Consider the following 17,374-nt stretch of genomic DNA (forward strand, 5'->3'; position numbering starts at 1 on the left):
TGGGAGATACTGGTAACATTTTAACTCTCAGGCTAGGTGGTGGCTAGAGGTGTTTATTTTGTTAGTCATTACAACTTAGAATTATACAAATATTGTTTTGACTAAACCATATTTAATAAATATAGCAGAGGTGAGATGAGGGGAGGGATAGCTGATAATCATGAATATGGTAGTGTAGAGCTGATCGAGACTCACAGGGGAAGGGTCTTGGTAAAAAGTTACCAGGACCTTGGGACACTCCAAGTCTCAAGCATTCCTACATGAGGAACTCCTCCCTTAGAACCTACTTCATTACAGGAGTAGGTGGGGAGAGGGGGCAGGGGCACTTCAGGTGTTTGAGTACAGGTCAGGAGTTAGAGGCACAGACAAGGGCTGACACAGATGTAGGACAAGGCCAAATTCAATCAGCTCATGAATGGGAAATGGGATGCGGAAAGGAAATGGCAGCAGCTACATTAGGCATTAAAATAAATCACAAATTAAAGAAGTGACAGGTATCAGATCCAATCCAGACAAGGACCAGGTAAAGTACAGGGCAGCAGAGATAACTAAAGAGAAAGAGGGTTCTTGGTCATTGGGCCAGAAAAGAAGTCTCCATGCTAGTGTCTGAAGGCAGGCAGCTTTGAACTTGCCCTCTTCAACTCTCTAGAAATCAAAGTGGATTCCCTTTGAGGTCAAAGAATCATCTTCATTCCTCTGGAAGCTTTCAGTCTCCGAGTTCGATGAAAAGGCTGTGTCTTTTAGTCTATTTAGGACTTGGAGGGATTTCTGGGTGGATGAAAAGAATAGTAAATCTTTTGGAAGCCTTCTCTTTAGAGGAGAAAATTGAGTCAAGAACAGGGAAGGTCCTGACACCAAGGGCAGAAACGGGAAGCAAATTAATGAACTTTAAAAATGATAGTCCCAACTGAACACTGCCCCACCCTCCCTCGTATACACATACACATATTTGTGCAAATAGACATTTAGCCAAGTAAATAATAAAGAAAATAAAACAAATCTGATATTTTAAAATAGTAACTATTAGCTTCTAAGAAACCCAGAATAGACAGATAAATCCTAACTAGTACAAGGTGTGGAGGTAGGAAATGCTGGGAAAATATGAACCTGATAAGCAGAAGGGCAAGGAACATGCTTGTTTTGAGCACTGGATCAGTGATGCTTATCAGACTGCCCAGTGCACAGCTGACATATAAAACTTTGCAAATTAATAAACAGTTGAATTCCCTATAATTAAGTTGTAATACCTTTTAGCCACTTTTATTTTGCCAACTGTTTATTATGAAAATATTTAAATGAACAGAAAAGTGTAAGCAATGTACAGTGAATATCCATTTACCCACTGCTGTTTCTACAATGAATATTTTATTGTATTTGTTTCATCACATGTATATCCAATCTTCCATTCTTCATCCATCAACCCATTTAATTTTTAAAGCATTTCAAAGTTGGACACAGGCATCTGTGCACTTCCCTCCTAAAGACTTCAATATGCATATCATTACCTAGAATTAATTGTTTTGCATTTTTTTGTGTGAGCTAAAAACTATACACAGTGAAATACCCAAATATTAAATTTCCATTTAATGAGTTTTGACAAAGGCCTACAGTTACATAACCCAAACTCTAATATCACTATCTCCTCAGAAAGTACTCATGCCCCTTCCCAATCAATCCCTTTCTCACACTCCCAATGAAAAACACCGTTCTAAATTTTTTCATCCCCTATTTAGGTTGCCTGTTGTAGAACTTCATAAAAATGAAATCATATAGTATTAACTCTTTGGTGTAAGTCTCCTTTCATACAGCATGTTTTTGAGATTCATCCATGGTGTGTGTATCAGTACTGATTCCTCCATGTTACTGAGGATTAGTCCATTGTATGAATAAGCCACAGTTCACCTGCTCTCCTGTTGTTAGATCCCTAGGTTGTTTCCAATTTTGGAATATTATGAAGCTGCTGTAAACATATGTGTATGTCATTTTGTGTTTTGTTTTTTTTTACAGAGAGGAAGGGAGAGGGAGAGAGAGTTAGAAACATCGATGAGAGAGAAACATCGATCAGCTGCCTCCTGCACACCTCCTACTGGGGATGTGCCCGCAACCAAGGTACATGCCCTTGACCAGAATCGAACCCGGGACCCTTCAGTCCGCAGGCCGACGCTCTATCCACTGAGCCACACCTGTCAGGGCTGTGTTGTTCTTTTTTTTTCCTCATTTCAAGTAGAATTTTCTAGGCTTTTCTAACAAATTGCCAGACTCTTTCTAAAGTGCTTGTACCAGTTTTACTGTCAATGACAATTTATAAGAGTTCCATTATTAGCTCCACATCTTCACCATTTGATGTTGTCACTCATTCTCTCCCCTCCCCTGAGTTTTATCTTACTTAATAATAGAGAAACATGTAAATTGACTGTACCTCCGCTACGCCACCAGCCAATCAGGAGTTATATGCAAATTAACCCAATAAAGATGGTGGTTAATTTGCATACTCAACCACGGAGTGATGGGGGTGGGACGCTTGCATCATCACCATGGTGATGACACAGGCGTTCTGCCCCACCCCTGGTCTCTCAGGGCCTCTGGCAGCGTGGGATGGAGGGGCTGGAGCGGAAAGAGGCGGCTCTGGGGCCTGAGCGAAAGGGGCTGGGCCGGAGTGGAAAGGCGGTGCCGGCAGCCAGGGAAAGGAAAGCCCATTCTAGCAAGAATCTTCGTGCACCAGGCCTCTATTATACCTCTAGTTGAGGTATAATTCATAAATAAAATTGTAAGACATTAAAATATACATGATGACTTGATATAATTTTATCCATTCTGCTGGATGTTTAGTGGTATCTCATGACTTAGTTTGTAATTCTCTGGTAACTAATGTTGTTAAGCACATTTTCATGAGCATATTGGTTATTCACGTATCTTCCTTCTGATGGCTCACCTAGTCATTTTCTTAACACTATCTTATGATAAAAGTTTTTAATTTTGAGAAACTGAAATTTCTCATTTTTTCTTTTTTGTTTATTGCTTTTTGTGTCATGGCTCAAAACTTTGCCAAACCCAAAGTCAGAGATATTATCCTCAAGAAGTTTTATAGTAATAGCTTTATGTTTATGCCTATGAATCATCTCGAGTTTCATTTTTTAAAATATTGATATCCAGTTCTAGCCCCATTTGTTAAAGTTCCCTTTCCCTACTAGATTACATTATAAATATGAGTCTATTTCTAGGCTCTTCCTCTGTTTCAGTGATTGACTTCCCCCAGTTTTGATCACTATAGCAATATAGAATTTCTGTAAGTCAGGTACTCTAAATCTTTTCCTAGATTACCTTGGATATTCTAAGTCTTTTGCATTTCCATATAAATACAAAAATTTGGTCAATTTCTACACAAAATCTACTAGATTAATAATGGATAGTGCACTGGATATTTAGATCAATTTATATCAATTGTACATATCAAGAGAATTGATGTGTACAATATTATGTCTTTTAATCCATGAACACGTATATCTTTCCACTTTCTTAGATCTTTTTAAATTTCTTTCAGTAATATTTAATAGCTTTATCTGTATAAATATTGAACATATTTTGTTAAATTTATCCCTAAGAATTTTATATTTTCAAATGCTATTATAAATAGAATTTTAAATTTCACTTTCCAAGTATTTTCTGCTACTATATTTAAAAATGTTTTAGTATATTGATCTTGTATCCCAAGATATTGCTAAATATACTTGTTTGTTCTTGTATTCTGTAGATATCTTGGGATTTTCTAGTAACCTGATGTCTATTAACCAAGAATACAGACACTTAACTTCCTCCTTTCCAATTTATATGCCTTTTACTTTATTTTATTTTATTTTATTTGCTTTACTGTACTGCTTAGGACCTCTACTACAAAGGGAATACATGCGGTGAGAGCAGACATCTTACTTACCTTATTGCTAATCATAGGGGGTACGTCTTCAATATTTCACCATTCAGTATGATGTTAGAAATAGATTTTTCATAGAAGGCCTTTATCAGATTGAAAAGTTCCCTTCTATTCCTAATTTGCTAAGAGCTTTCTCACAAACGTGTTAATTTTATCAGATGCCTTCTTCTCATTTTTTTTGCAGCTAATAAAATGATCACCTGGTGTTTTTCCTTTTATTTAATATGAACTATATTGACTAATTTTAATTTTTTTTATTTTATTGACTTTAAAGAGAGAAGGGAAAGAGAGAGAAACATGGATTTGTTGTTCCACTCATTTATGCACCCACTGGTTGATTCTTGTATGTAACGGAACAGGAACGGAACCTGCAACCCTGGCACATGGGGACAATGCTCCAACCAAATGAGCTATCCTGGCCAGGTCTTAACTGATTTTCAAATATCAAACCAACTTTGTATTACTGGGAAAAATCTCACTTTAGTCCTATGCATTAGCCTTTTTACATACTAAGGGATTCTATTTAATATTCTTTTAAGAAGTTCTGTATCTAGCCTGGCTGCTGTGGTTCAGTGGTTGAGTGTCAACCTATGAACCAGGAGAAATATGTTAATTCCTAAATATTTGGAGATTTTTTCTATTGTTACTGATATCTAATCTCCTTGTGGTCAAGGAAATACTCTATATGCTTTTAATCCTTTTAAATATATTCAGACTTGTTTCATGATACAACATATGGTCTGTCACACCACCTTTCATTTGCTTATGCCTCTATACCACATAAAAAACCCTACTGATGGCCAAGCCATATGAAATGAGTGGCAAAAAATGAACAAAGGACAGAACTCACTGATTTTTAAATATTCTTGTTGTTTAAGATTTTATCTTTTGTTCTTTTTTGTTTTGCTTTTTCTAATTTCAAAACTGATAGCATATACTCTAGGAAGCATATTCCTTGACTGAAAACTGGAGAAAACTTATAAACTAAGTATGACTTTCATTTGGAAATAAGCTACAAACTTGTTTTCTTTTAATTAAATGGCAGTCATTAGTTTTCCTTTTAAAAAAATATTTTTTTGATTTCAGAGAGAGAGAGGGAGAAAGAGATAGTAACATCAATAATGAGAGAGAATCATTGATCAGCTACCTCCTGTATGCCCCACACTGAGGATCTAGCCCAAAACCCAGGCATGTGCCCTGACCAGGAATAGAACCATGCCCTCCTGGTTCATAGGTCAACACTCAACCACTGAGCCATGCCAGATAGGCAGTTTTCCTTTTTTAAGGAAAAATTAGATTTATGCTTTAAAAGATTTGAGTGAGAGACCAAGTTTACCTTCATTCTTAAACGTAGAACCAAAAGCTAGATATAGAACAGCGGTTGCCAACCAGTGGTCCATGAGTTCCAAAAGGTTGGCGACCACTGATATAGAATGTTTCGTATTGTTCTCATTTTGCTTTTTAAAGATATATAAAGCAAAGGGGATGTATGTAATGTCTGAAACCAGAGGGTGTAAGTTTAGGTTGAAGAGTTTTGCTGTAATTGGAATCTTCAGTTGGATAAGGCCATCCTCAGCTCTTCCTCTAAGACCTTTCTCTCCTCTGCCAAAGTGAGCAGCCACGGGTATTATGCATATTTTTACTTTCGTGGCAAATTGGAAGTAGTTCTATTCAGTCCCATAAGGTGCAGAGCTGTATGCCTAGGTATGTCAAAGACAAAACTTAACCTCTTATTTGAATCTAACATGAGTAGTCTTGAAATCTCATTGATATTTTGGTCTCTCTTACATACCCAAAGAAGAATACTATTATTATCAGTTGAAATGATATACCTGTAGTTATAAGTAAGCACATAAATCCCAAACTTCGTTTGTAAAAAGTTGCTACAGAATAATGTTTCGATAGAAAACGTTTTCATGTTACTCAAGCTGAGCCAAATTGAAAATGGTTATATGAAGTATCATGCGTATTTAGTCTGTGCATGATCACATATTACGCACATGGAAAAAATTGCTCAACTTTTAAAAATCAGTTACCGTGTTCTTCCTGTCAATAAGCTTCTTCTTGGGTTTCCCCTGCAGAAGTAGAAAGGACAAGTGGGTTAGAGCACGTTGTGGATATTCTGAGTTCACACACACACACCTGAAATTTGTATTGTAGAGATTCAACATGGAATTATGCCAGGGAAGACATGTTGAGGGAGAAGCAGAGAGATGACTGAGAACATGCCCAGAAAAGAACAGAGTACCTGGAGCTTGAGGGAGGATCAAAAAACAAAAGGAATAGAACAAATGAATTCTAGAGAAAAATCCTAACAATTACTTGCATGTGTATATCTAGTCACAAGTCAAGTCACATTATTCTTCACAACAATCATGTGCAGAAGGTTATTAGCCCCAGTTATAAAAAGACCATTTTATGACATGCTCAAGGTCAGAGCTTAATAGGCTTAACTTTGAACCCAGGGATTAGGTTTCACACTCCAGTACTCTTTATAACTGAACTGTATTAGGAAAAGAAACAAATCTCCATTCCTATGAGGTCCAAAGAGCTGCTCAAGAGAAATAGATTTTCCACAAAAGATGCTTGCTCTCCATCCCTTGTTGGGCTCTAACCAAAGGAGGTGAATACCATTCATGTTAAATTGGCTTTTGTTTTTTCCTTTAAAAGATTTTCTCCTCATTCAATTTCCTTTCACCTAACACTCTTTTCTTAAATTTCCCCCGTTTTACTTGTACTCATTTGTAAATGTGTATATGTAGCTCAATACAATTTTATCACTGTGCAAGTTCATGTACCCAATTGCCAGGCAAGATACTGAACAATTCCATCACCATAAGGATCCCGTGTTGCTCTTTCATGACAACACACTGCTTACCTCACCTCAGGCTCCCTTTAATCTGTTCTTTATTCTAAAATTGTATCATTTCAAAATGTTATATAAATGGAATTACACAATGTGTAACCTTTGGTATTGTGTGGGTTTTTAAGACACAAATGCAATCAATATCAAGATTTTCTATCTATAAAAAAATCAAGTGAAAAGTTTGTCTTCACCAAAATGTTTTTTCTTTTCCTTCCCATGTTTTCTATTCATGCTAACGTTCTCATATTGTCCTACTGTCATCAGAAAGTCTCAAGATTATTTTAACTTTTCCATCATGTAATGGTTTTTTCCACAATTTGCAATCATTGCTTCACATTACCATCACTTACGTAGCTTTTCAGTAAATACTAGTATTTCAGAGTTCGGGGGTGGGGCCAGGAGATAAACACAGTTTACAAGATCCCCAGGTGTTATTAATATGAAAGGGTTAAAAATACTATCATAATGTATGAAAGTATGTAAGATACTATTTGCCAGGGCAGGGTGGGTAGATGAGAGAGGAGTGGAGGGCAGGAAAGCAACAAAATTAACCTATAAGAAATGATTAGAGAATTTGTTTGAAAGTAGTTCTGACAGTAATACAATGGAATCTGCAAGAGGAAATACATCAATTCAAATAAAAGAGAAGAGACTTATTGTAAGATGTTAGGGCTTGCAATAAATACAATTTCAATCCTTCAATTTTTTCCAAAGCATGTTTTTGTATGTGAGCCTACCATGGAGTAGATTCTTGATACTGACAAAAGATGAACATAACAAAGTACTTACTCATAACAGTCAACTTATAAAGTAGACAGACTAGTTAGAAAACAGACAATTATAATATAATTAGAGGTCCTGAACAAAAAATTCATTCATGTGTGTGTGTGTGTGTGAGTTTGTGTGTGTTTGTGTGTATGTGTGTGTCCCTCAGCCCGGCCTGCACCCTCTCGCAATCCAGGACCCCTTGGGGGATGTCTGACTGCCTCAGGGGATCGGGCCTAAACCGTCAGTCAGACATACCTCTCACAATCTGGGACCACTGGCTCCTAACCGTTCTCCTGCCTGCCTGCCTGCCTGATCGCCCCTCACCACTCGCCTGCCTGCCTGATCACCCCTAACCACTCACCTGCCTGCCTTATCGCCCCTAACTGCCTCTGCCTCAGCCCCCCCTGCTGTGGCTTCGTCCAGAACGACGTCTGGAAGGTTGTTTGGCTATCCGGTCTAATTAGCATATTATGCTTTTATTATTATAGATTATTATAGATATGGGAATTTAAATCAAACTGAGGGATAAAGAACCTCTCCTGGTTAAGAGGATGAAGAACATAGTTAGAAAAAGAAGTTAGGGATGGACTAAAGGTCATTCTGAGGTACAGTGAGTATGTAAAGATAAGGAGGCATAAAAGAGCACATAGATGTGGTCTGGTTGGCCATTGGTTATATGGAGAAGTGAAGATTAGACTGTAAAGGCTGTCAAGAGTAGATCATGAGGGCCTTTCTTTGCAAAACAGGGAAATTCAGGTTTTTTTAATCCAAGTTTTTAGAATGCAGAATGTTAACTGGGGCCTGAAGAAAGAATTCAGGGAATAGATAGAAAAAATATTAACTAAACTTAGCATTTCCTTCATATACATGCAGGAAACCATCCTCAGTGGTAGTACTGTGATTTCATTACCCAAGGAAGTAACATCTGTTTTCATATTACTTTAGAGTTGTTAAGAGGTGTCTCAAAATATTGCCAACACTTACCATACTTTTGAAATTATGGTGGTTATGAGACCCACTGCTAGGTCTTGTTATTGAATATGTTAATTAAAAAGCACATGTTACATTTTAAACTTTTTAATTGTATGCTACCCCTAGCAGAACGTTTCCTAATTTTGACTATTGTGGTGCTCCGCCCTCCTCCTCCCTCATGGGAAGCCCTAATATGAAAGGACCTAGACACAAGCCCAGCGTCCACATCAGTTCAGAAATAGACCAATACACCCGTGAGGAAGCTCCTGTAGCCGCCTATCCTAAGCAAACAGTCCATTACGTATAAATATGACTGGAAATCAAAGATCATCAAATATTTGAGGAAATATAACCGTATAAACTAGAAAGAATGACATGAACAGACAGAACTAATCCAGAAGAATTAAATGTAATACAAACAGAAAAGAACACTAAACAAACTAATTAAGAATATCAAAGAGCCCTGGCTAGTGTGGCTCAGTTGGTTGGGCATAGTCCTGTGCACCAGGAGGTTGCCAGTTAGATTCACAGTCAAGGCACATGCCCAGTTTGCGGGCTTGATCCCTAGAAAGGGGCATGCAGGAGGCAACCAATCAATGGTGGACTCTCCCATCGATGATTCTTTCTCTCTCTCCCTCTCCCTTACTCTTTCTCTAAAAATCAATAAACTGCTCTTAAAAAAAAAGTCAAAGAGATGTGAAAAGATATTACATCCATAAACTATGAAAACTAGTCAGAAAGCAAAAATAGTTCTTTGATATTAAAATCATACTTGACAAATTAAAAAAAAAAAAATGAACAACCCTCTTCCGTGCTGGTCTTAAATAACAAAACAGGTAAGGCTGAAGTTGTTTAGATTTATTTAGAATTTTAGGAGACAAAGCTCAAGAAGTCTCCCAGAATTTAAATCTAAGAAATAATGAGATCAAAAGTATGAGTAAAAAGTAAAGAACTAGGGAGGAAATAGCAAAAGATCCAAAATTCACCTAACAGAAGTTCCACACGGAGAGAAAAGGCCAGATGAGAGGTACTAGTATATTTCCTACAGTTGAAAGACTTAAATCTTCAGACTGAACGCACTCATCCACTAAAAATCAAAGTAACACATATGAACTGTAAAGACAGGGCAGCCTCATAGAAAAACCAAGCTTCTATCTTTTCTAAGTAAATCTGAAGATTTCTTTCATTAGAAGTTGCACAGTGTAATTCGTTAATCATGGTAATAACCATAAAGTTAGAGAGAAATTGCAAATCCCATATATTTTCTGATAACAGATCATGAAATTGCAAGAAAGAGCTGAAATATGGGCATCTAGTTTAAGAATCCTGCAAACCAATCAATGTGTTTCTCTCAAATCGATGTTTCTCTCTGTCTTTTCCTCTCTCCCACTCTCTCTAAAAATCAATGGAAAAATGTCCTCGGGCCAGGATTAAAAAAAAAGAGTCCTGCAAAAAGGACACTGAATTGAATATAGGTTTCTCTAAATAACTAAAGTACCTTATTTTGATAGTCAATTACTGAACTGCACTATAATGCAGCTATGTCTCAGGGGCAAGAAAAATATGTGGGACTGAGCAGTCTCTGATTGCAATGCTATTTGAATTCCAATGTCTGTTTTCCATCATTTCCCCCTATTTTCCCTTGTATTAAGGTTATCAGTTGTCATTTCTTACAATTCTCAGTGTATTTATTTTGTGAATTACCTCCCCTCCACCTTTTCTAATCTGACCATTCTAATCTCTTCTGGTCTGGAAAAACAGATGATCATGTCTGCTAAAATTGTGTCTAAAGTAAAAAGGCACTGAATAAGGGCCTTCCTTTAAAAAGAATAAAGTTTAGGGCAGTGGTCGGCAAACTCATTAGTCAACAGAGCGGCAAACCGCGGCTCACGAGCTGTATATGGCTCGCGAGCCGCAGTTTGCCAACCACTGGTTTAGGGCATCTGCTAAGTTTGTTTAAAGATCTTTATGGTTTAACTTTTAAAATAAAAAGATCTTTAAAATTACAGATCTTTATGCTTTAATCCCATCTAATATTTGTTTTATATTCTAAAACACTGAAGTGCTAGACATTTGGTTAATAGATTAACAAAAAGGCATATTTGTTAGAAGATAAGCACATATTCCCCACTCTACATAAAGGCAGCTTGATTAGTTTAACATCTTAGCCTCTGGAAATGTTACAAAGTGCTGAGAGTGAATGAATTCTGGAAAAATGAGCTATTATATTGTATTTTCTGCAAGGCCCTTTCTATCAAAAGCTTTTACACAAAGACTTTTATGGAGCTCTTTTTCTTTCATTGTATGTTCTATTCCCTAATTTTGTGATCTAGTCCTACCAAATTTATAAGAATAGCAAATCCTCACCTGTCCGGGAAGAGACGTGTTGCCAGCATATAGTTCATGGAGGTTTTGTGTTCAAGGTAGGACCTAAAAGACAAAGAAAGAAACTGGTTATTTCTTAAACTTACTGAAAATAGAAAATATAGAAATAAAACCAGGAATCAAGTACAGAAGTAGCAGGTTATTAATGTACTGTTTCTAAAGTGGCAAAGGAGGAGGCAGTTGCTCAAATTAAAATGATAAAATAGCCCAGCCTGCATGGCTCAGTAGTTGAGAGTCGACTTATGAACCAGGAGGTCACGGTTCAATTCCCAGTCAGGGCACATGCCTGGGTTGCAGGCTTGATATCCAGTGTGGGCTGTGCAGGAGGCAGCTGATCAATTATTCTCTCTCATCATTGATGTTTCTATCTCTCTCTCCCTCTCCCTTCCTCTCTGAAATCAACAAAAATATTTTTTAAATGATAAAATACTAGAGTAGCAGCAAATATAATAAAAGGAATAGAGGGCTTAATTTAGAAAATAAGAAATAAAAGCAGGATTTCTTGGATTACTAAAGGTGATATACTAAATTCAGAAAATAAAACTGAAAATGAAAACAACACCACCACCAAAAAAATCGTATCTAGCTGAGGGAAGTCAAATGAAGCTGGAAATGGGGGATGCAAAAACATGAAAATGTGGATGGAAGATTGTTTCAATCAAGAAATTCCTCAAGAGCTTTCAGTGGCTCCTTGATGCCTATTGCTGGAGGCATACACTTTCTCTTCCAAGTTTTCAAAAGTTGGATAATCTATACCACACTTTGTCCACACAGTACCCCAACATGGATCCTGCAGTAGAGCCAGGCAAGTCTCCTTAAGATCCTCTCACACCACACCTCCCACTGATCCTTTTGCCTCTGTCTGGAAAAATTCATAACCTATTCTCCAAAAGTAGCTCAAGTCCACCCTGCGGCAGGGAGCCTTCTTGATATGACTGCTCCAAGTCTACAGAGGTGCCTTTGTCTGAACTACCCTGCCCTTTAATGTATATCTGAGGGACCTGTCATATGCTCTCAGAGAGTAAAGTTGTTCTTCTCGGAAAGCAGCATGACGAAGCAGGACAAAAGTAGAATCTGGAGTCAGAATCCCTGAATCAAGTCCCACTGTGAGATCACAAACAAGTCACATTACTGAGCCTTACTTTCCTCATCATTAAAATGAAAAAAACAATGATGTGCTTAAGTACATTATAATTACATAGAGCTATAAAAACCTGAGCTATTTTTATCATATATATACAGAATTTCTCCATAATCTTACAGTTAATTCTCAAAGAGCAGGGTTCCCATATAATATTTGTTTTACATTCCCAAAGTACCAGGCAAATATTAATACTTGGTTAATACTCAATAAATATGTATTAATAAAAATTTGAACAACTGGACTTCACTGAAATTTAAAACTTCTGTTCTTTAAAAGCCACTGTTACAAAAGCGAAAAAGCTAGCCACAGACTTGAAGAAAATATTCACAATATAAATATCTGAGAAAGGGCTTATATCAAAAGTCCTTCATAACACAATAATAAAAAGATAAAAATCCGCCCTAGCTAGTTTGGCTCTGTGGATAGAGCGTCGGCCTGGGGACTGAAGGATCCCGGGGTAGAGTCTGGTCAAGGGCACATGCCCGGGTTGTGGTCTTGATCCCCAGTGGGGGGCATGCAGGAGGCAGCTAATCAATGATTCTCTGTCATTATTGATGCCTCTACCTCTCTCTCCCTCTCCCTTACTCTCTGAAATAAATAAAAATGTATTTTAAAAGAAGATAAAAATCCTAAATTTAAAACGGAAAAATAAGATACCCAAATGGTCAACAGAATATGAATGCTCAATATCATTATCCATAGAAGAGCAAGTTAAAACCATAGAGATATGCTACTCTAGAATGTCTAAAAGTAAAAGCCTGACAATAACAAGTGTTACCAACGATGGGGAATAACTAGAACACTCAGACGTTTATACTGGTACAATGGTACTATTATCCTTTATCCCTTACCAAATGACCCACCTATTCCATTCCTATGTATTTATCCAAAAGAAACACAATCATAGATCCATACAGGGACTTGTACATGAACATCATAGCATCTTTCTCCATAACAGCCCCAAACTGGATACAACCCAAATGCTCCACAACAGCTCAAAGGATAAACCAATTGTGGTATATTCATATACTGACACAGTACTTAACAATAATAAGGACATAACTATTACTTTAAACAACAACATGAATAAATCTCAAAAACAGTGCACTAAACAAAAGCATCCTGACATCAAAGAGCACATACTGTATGATTCCATTTATATGAAATTCTAGAAAAACTAGAGTGACATACAGCAGATCAGCAGATGTCTGAGACTTGAGGTAATGGGGGACTGACTATTAAGAGGTAGAAGGGGACTTCTGAAGGTGACAGAAATATTCTGTATCTTGATTGTGGTGATGGCGGTGGTTTAACTTGTGTTTATATTTGTTAAAACTGATCATCAAACTGTACACTTAAAATGGATGCATTTTATTGTATGTAAACCAGATCTCAATGACTACAAATAAACAATATATTGCTTAGGCACACATATAGATGATAAAACATTTGTTTTTCCAAATCAAGGTAATGATAAGCACAAAACCTATGAGTGTCCAATCCTGAGTTAGGAGGCTAGTTAGGAGAGAGGCAGGGGATTAAAAAAAGAGGAGTGATGCACACGTAGATTAAATTATTGTTAATGCTCTAGTGCTTGGGTTGGTGATATTCATATCCTTATAAATAAATAAACAAAGTCAGAAAAGCACCATGTGGGGAGCAATGATGACACTGTGTCACAATTAATCCAATTGTGTGGACTTAAGGTATAGATTAAAAAAAAAAAGGGCAGTCACCTCACCCGTATATTTCCCATGTCTCTGATGTAGGGAATATCCGAATAAATCCACCTCTCCGATCATTCTCTTCCTTCACCCTCCGTAAAACTCTGATCTACATGGAGGAAAATGAAATAAAATTACTATCTATTTTGAAAACTGGAATTCATGTGGTTATAGGACAGAAGAAAAGAGTTATGATCCAAGAATATGAAAGAAGCATGAGGGAAAAATTAATTACATTTAAGATGCTGTTTTTTGGGGAAAAAAAATTCCCCCTTCTTGAATCTTACATTTTTCAATATAAGATAGGAGCTGGTCATGAATATTATGAATAACTCACTAATTTTCTCTGAACCACAAAAGCCTGAAACAGAGTTATCTCACCTCCTCCATTGACAGACCAAGCACAGAACCACCTAGTTTCGCCGGCACCTTCTCCCGGGCTGAGCCCACAAGGTTTTTCATCTCCGCATCACTGGCAGAGAGTGGACGGGAACGCTAAAAAGAAAGGAAAACAAAAACAAACGAAAAAAACATTTTATTACCTTTCTTCATTCCCTCTATTCAGTTCCTCAACCTCATTATCTTTCCGAATATGTGTAAGCTCAAATCCAAAGCCCATTTTCAAAACCCTGGGGAAGAGATGAAAGCTAGTAAACTCAAAGGCAAGAAGAGAAAACAGAAGAGTAGGAAAGTACTATGGGTTGAGAGATAAGCAGAAAAAAAAAAGGATGTGCATGTGTCTTTCTAAGCTAGTACTCCTAATCTTGTTTTAGAATACATTTAATATTTTCAAGAATATGGAAAAAGTCTGGGGAAAACCTCAGTATAAAATTAAGTGTGCATTTATTTCAGTAACTATACTCTTTTCAGCACTGGGGAAGAAGAATTAGAACTGAGACATAAGACAGGAAACCAAGGAGCAAATATCACAGATGAAAAAGTTGGGTGGTGGGATGTTTTAGAACTTGAAGGGGAAAATGACGAGATTAGAGTCATGAGAGACACATAAAAGAACTATGACTGAAAGAGTACAACTTGAGAAATACTCAGGATGCTGGACTTTAAGAGACCTGAATCTTGGACGACTGCCCTGGGCTCTCTGCAAGAGCAAGTAAATGTGCCATGCTCACCACAGACCCCCCAAAATGATCTGTACTATTTCCCCTTCTGAAGGATGATTAGGAATGTCGTTTGAGAACTAAAGTTTTAAGTGACTTTGATGTTAAGTGAACAGAAAAATATAAAACGGGAAGTCAGATAGTATAAAGCATGAGAATAGATTATTATTGAAACAGATGAAAAGACATAAGACAAATCTGCCAAGTAGGGAAAATATGAAATAATTCAAGAAATGTGGATGTAAATTGACTTTCTGAATTCCTAGAAGTAACTTTGTCCAGAGAGAAGAATCCCATTTGTCAGAAGCTATTCCTGCATTTATTTTTCTCTTTGTGTGTAGACTATCTATGAAAAGGCATTTTGGTAACTAACTTTTGACCTTTCTAGCAATACTCACTGTTATGGACTGAATTTTGCGTCCCTTCAAATTCATATGTTGAAGCCTTAATCTCCATTGTGATGGTGTTTAGAGGTGGGGCTTTTGGGAATGAGGGTTAGGTGAGGTCAGGAGGATGAGGTCCTGGTCAGATGGAATTAATGCCCTTAAGAGACACCAGAGAGGTGTCTCTCTACCTCCCCCTCCCACCAAGCATACACAGTAAAGAGGTCATGTAAACACACAGTGAGATGTTGGCCACCTACAGGCCAAGAGAGGCCTCAGACTAAAACCTACCTTGCCAGAACCTTCATCTTGCACTTTTTAGCCTCCAAAGCTGTGAGAAATACATTTCTGTGTTTTAAGCCACACAGTCTATGGTTATTTTGTTATAGCAGCCCAAGCTGACTAATACATCCCTGTATACAAAAAACCATGAATGGTTTTACCTTTGGATACAAAGGAGACTGATATATACTAATCTTCAAAGCTAGTATGGGAGTTATAAAAAAAACAGATTTTCTGCCCTTGCTGGTTTGGCTCAGTGGATAGAGTGTCAGCCTGCGGACTGAAGGGTCCCAGGTTCAATTCCCGGCCAGGGCACATGCCTGGGTTTTGTGGGCTCAATCCCCAGGAGAGGGCATGCAGGAGGCAGCCGATCAATGATTCTTTCTCATCATTGATGTTTCTATCTCTCTATCCTTTTCCTTTCCTCTCTGAAATCAATAAAAATATATTTAAATGGAACTCCCATTTGACCCTGTAATCCCACTCTTAGGAATATATCCTAAGAAACTAGAAACACCAATCAGAAAGAATATATGCACCCCTATGTTCATAGCAGCACAATTTACAATAGCTAAGATTTCGAAACAGCCTAGGTGGCTGTCAGCAGATGACTGGATCAGAAAACTATGGTACATCTACACAATGGAATACTATGCTGCCATAAAAAAGAAGGAATTCTTACCATTTGTAGCAACCTGGATGGAATTGGAGAACATTATGCTAAGTGAAATAAGCCAGTCAATGAAAGAAAAATACCACATGATCTCACTTATTTTTGGATAATAAAAAACATGATGAACAAAAAGATAGATACAGAGGCAGTAAAGCATCAAACAGACTGTCAAATTACAGCGGGAAGGTTAGGGAGAGTTGGGGGAAATAAGAGATCAACCGAAGGACTTATATGCATGCATATAAGAATAACCAACGGATGCAAAACATTGGGGGGTGAGGGCATGTATGGGAGTGGGGTGGGGGGGCAATGGTAAGATATATACACATATAATACCTTAATAAAAAATAAATTAAAAAAAATATATATATATATAAAAAAAATTTTTTTAAATAAAATTTAAAAAAAACAACAGATTTTCTGACAGGTAACTAACTCCATGATGAGACATCTATATAAAGGAAAAATCATGAAATTAGCAGATATAAGCAACATGTGAAGGCAGGGACTTTATCAGTTTAGCTTTGCCTGTGGTACTCAGCACAGAGAAGAATGTAAATAAATATTTGTTGAACAAATAAATGAATGAATGTGCTGACACACAGATCAATCATGGTTAGAATAAAACGTTATAGAAGAGTTTGGGAAAAATTTTAATTCTCTTCGAATCTCTGGGAATACATTAAATACTATGTGTTGGGATGAAAGAGGAATCAAGGGGAAAGTTTAAAGATTTAGAAAGGGAATTAATATAAATAATGTAATCATTACAAAACATCTCTAAAGTGTGAATGCCTATTTAGTGAATAATTTGTAAAAGCCAAAATATTAATGGATGCTTTCAGGACTTTTCTCATTTTCACACACTGTTTGCTAAAAATACTCATCTACTTCACATGTACAGCATGACTCTGATCAGAAAGCCACAGGCATTGACTCCTCCAAAATCAAGTTACCTCATCACCTCACACTATTTAAGAGTACCTTAAAGTCCTCTGAAATTATGAAGAAGAGAATATGAAGCAAGCATATATTTAAATGATGTCATAAAGATGAAGCATTGTAGACTAGAAAGAATGTTATTTAAAAGTGCTGATAAACTAAAATCTATCTTAAAAGGTTAATAAAAAT

At 37.0% G+C, this 17,374-nt stretch overlaps 1 protein-coding gene across 10 annotated transcripts in view; it reads right to left on the reverse strand.

Annotated features, from left to right (window-relative positions):
- The window catches only part of TTLL5 (tubulin tyrosine ligase like 5), a 257,649-nt gene that overhangs the window by 159,126 nt on the left and 81,149 nt on the right, over positions 1-17,374 (reverse strand). For all 10 annotated transcript variants that reach the window (XM_080661710.1, XM_080661713.1, XM_080661711.1 and 7 more), the window contains 4 exons: positions 14,169-14,282; positions 13,805-13,896; positions 10,902-10,964; positions 5,965-6,003 (listed from right to left, as the gene is read on the reverse strand). In XM_080661710.1, the coding sequence (XP_080517836.1) occupies positions 5,965-6,003; positions 10,902-10,964; positions 13,805-13,896; positions 14,169-14,282 (308 nt within the window). The remainder of the gene's footprint in view (positions 1-5,964; positions 6,004-10,901; positions 10,965-13,804; positions 13,897-14,168; positions 14,283-17,374) is intronic.

This window comes from Plecotus auritus (assembly GCF_963455305.1).
Source record: "Plecotus auritus genome assembly, chromosome: 1".
NCBI lineage: Eukaryota > Metazoa > Chordata > Mammalia > Chiroptera > Vespertilionidae > Plecotus > Plecotus auritus.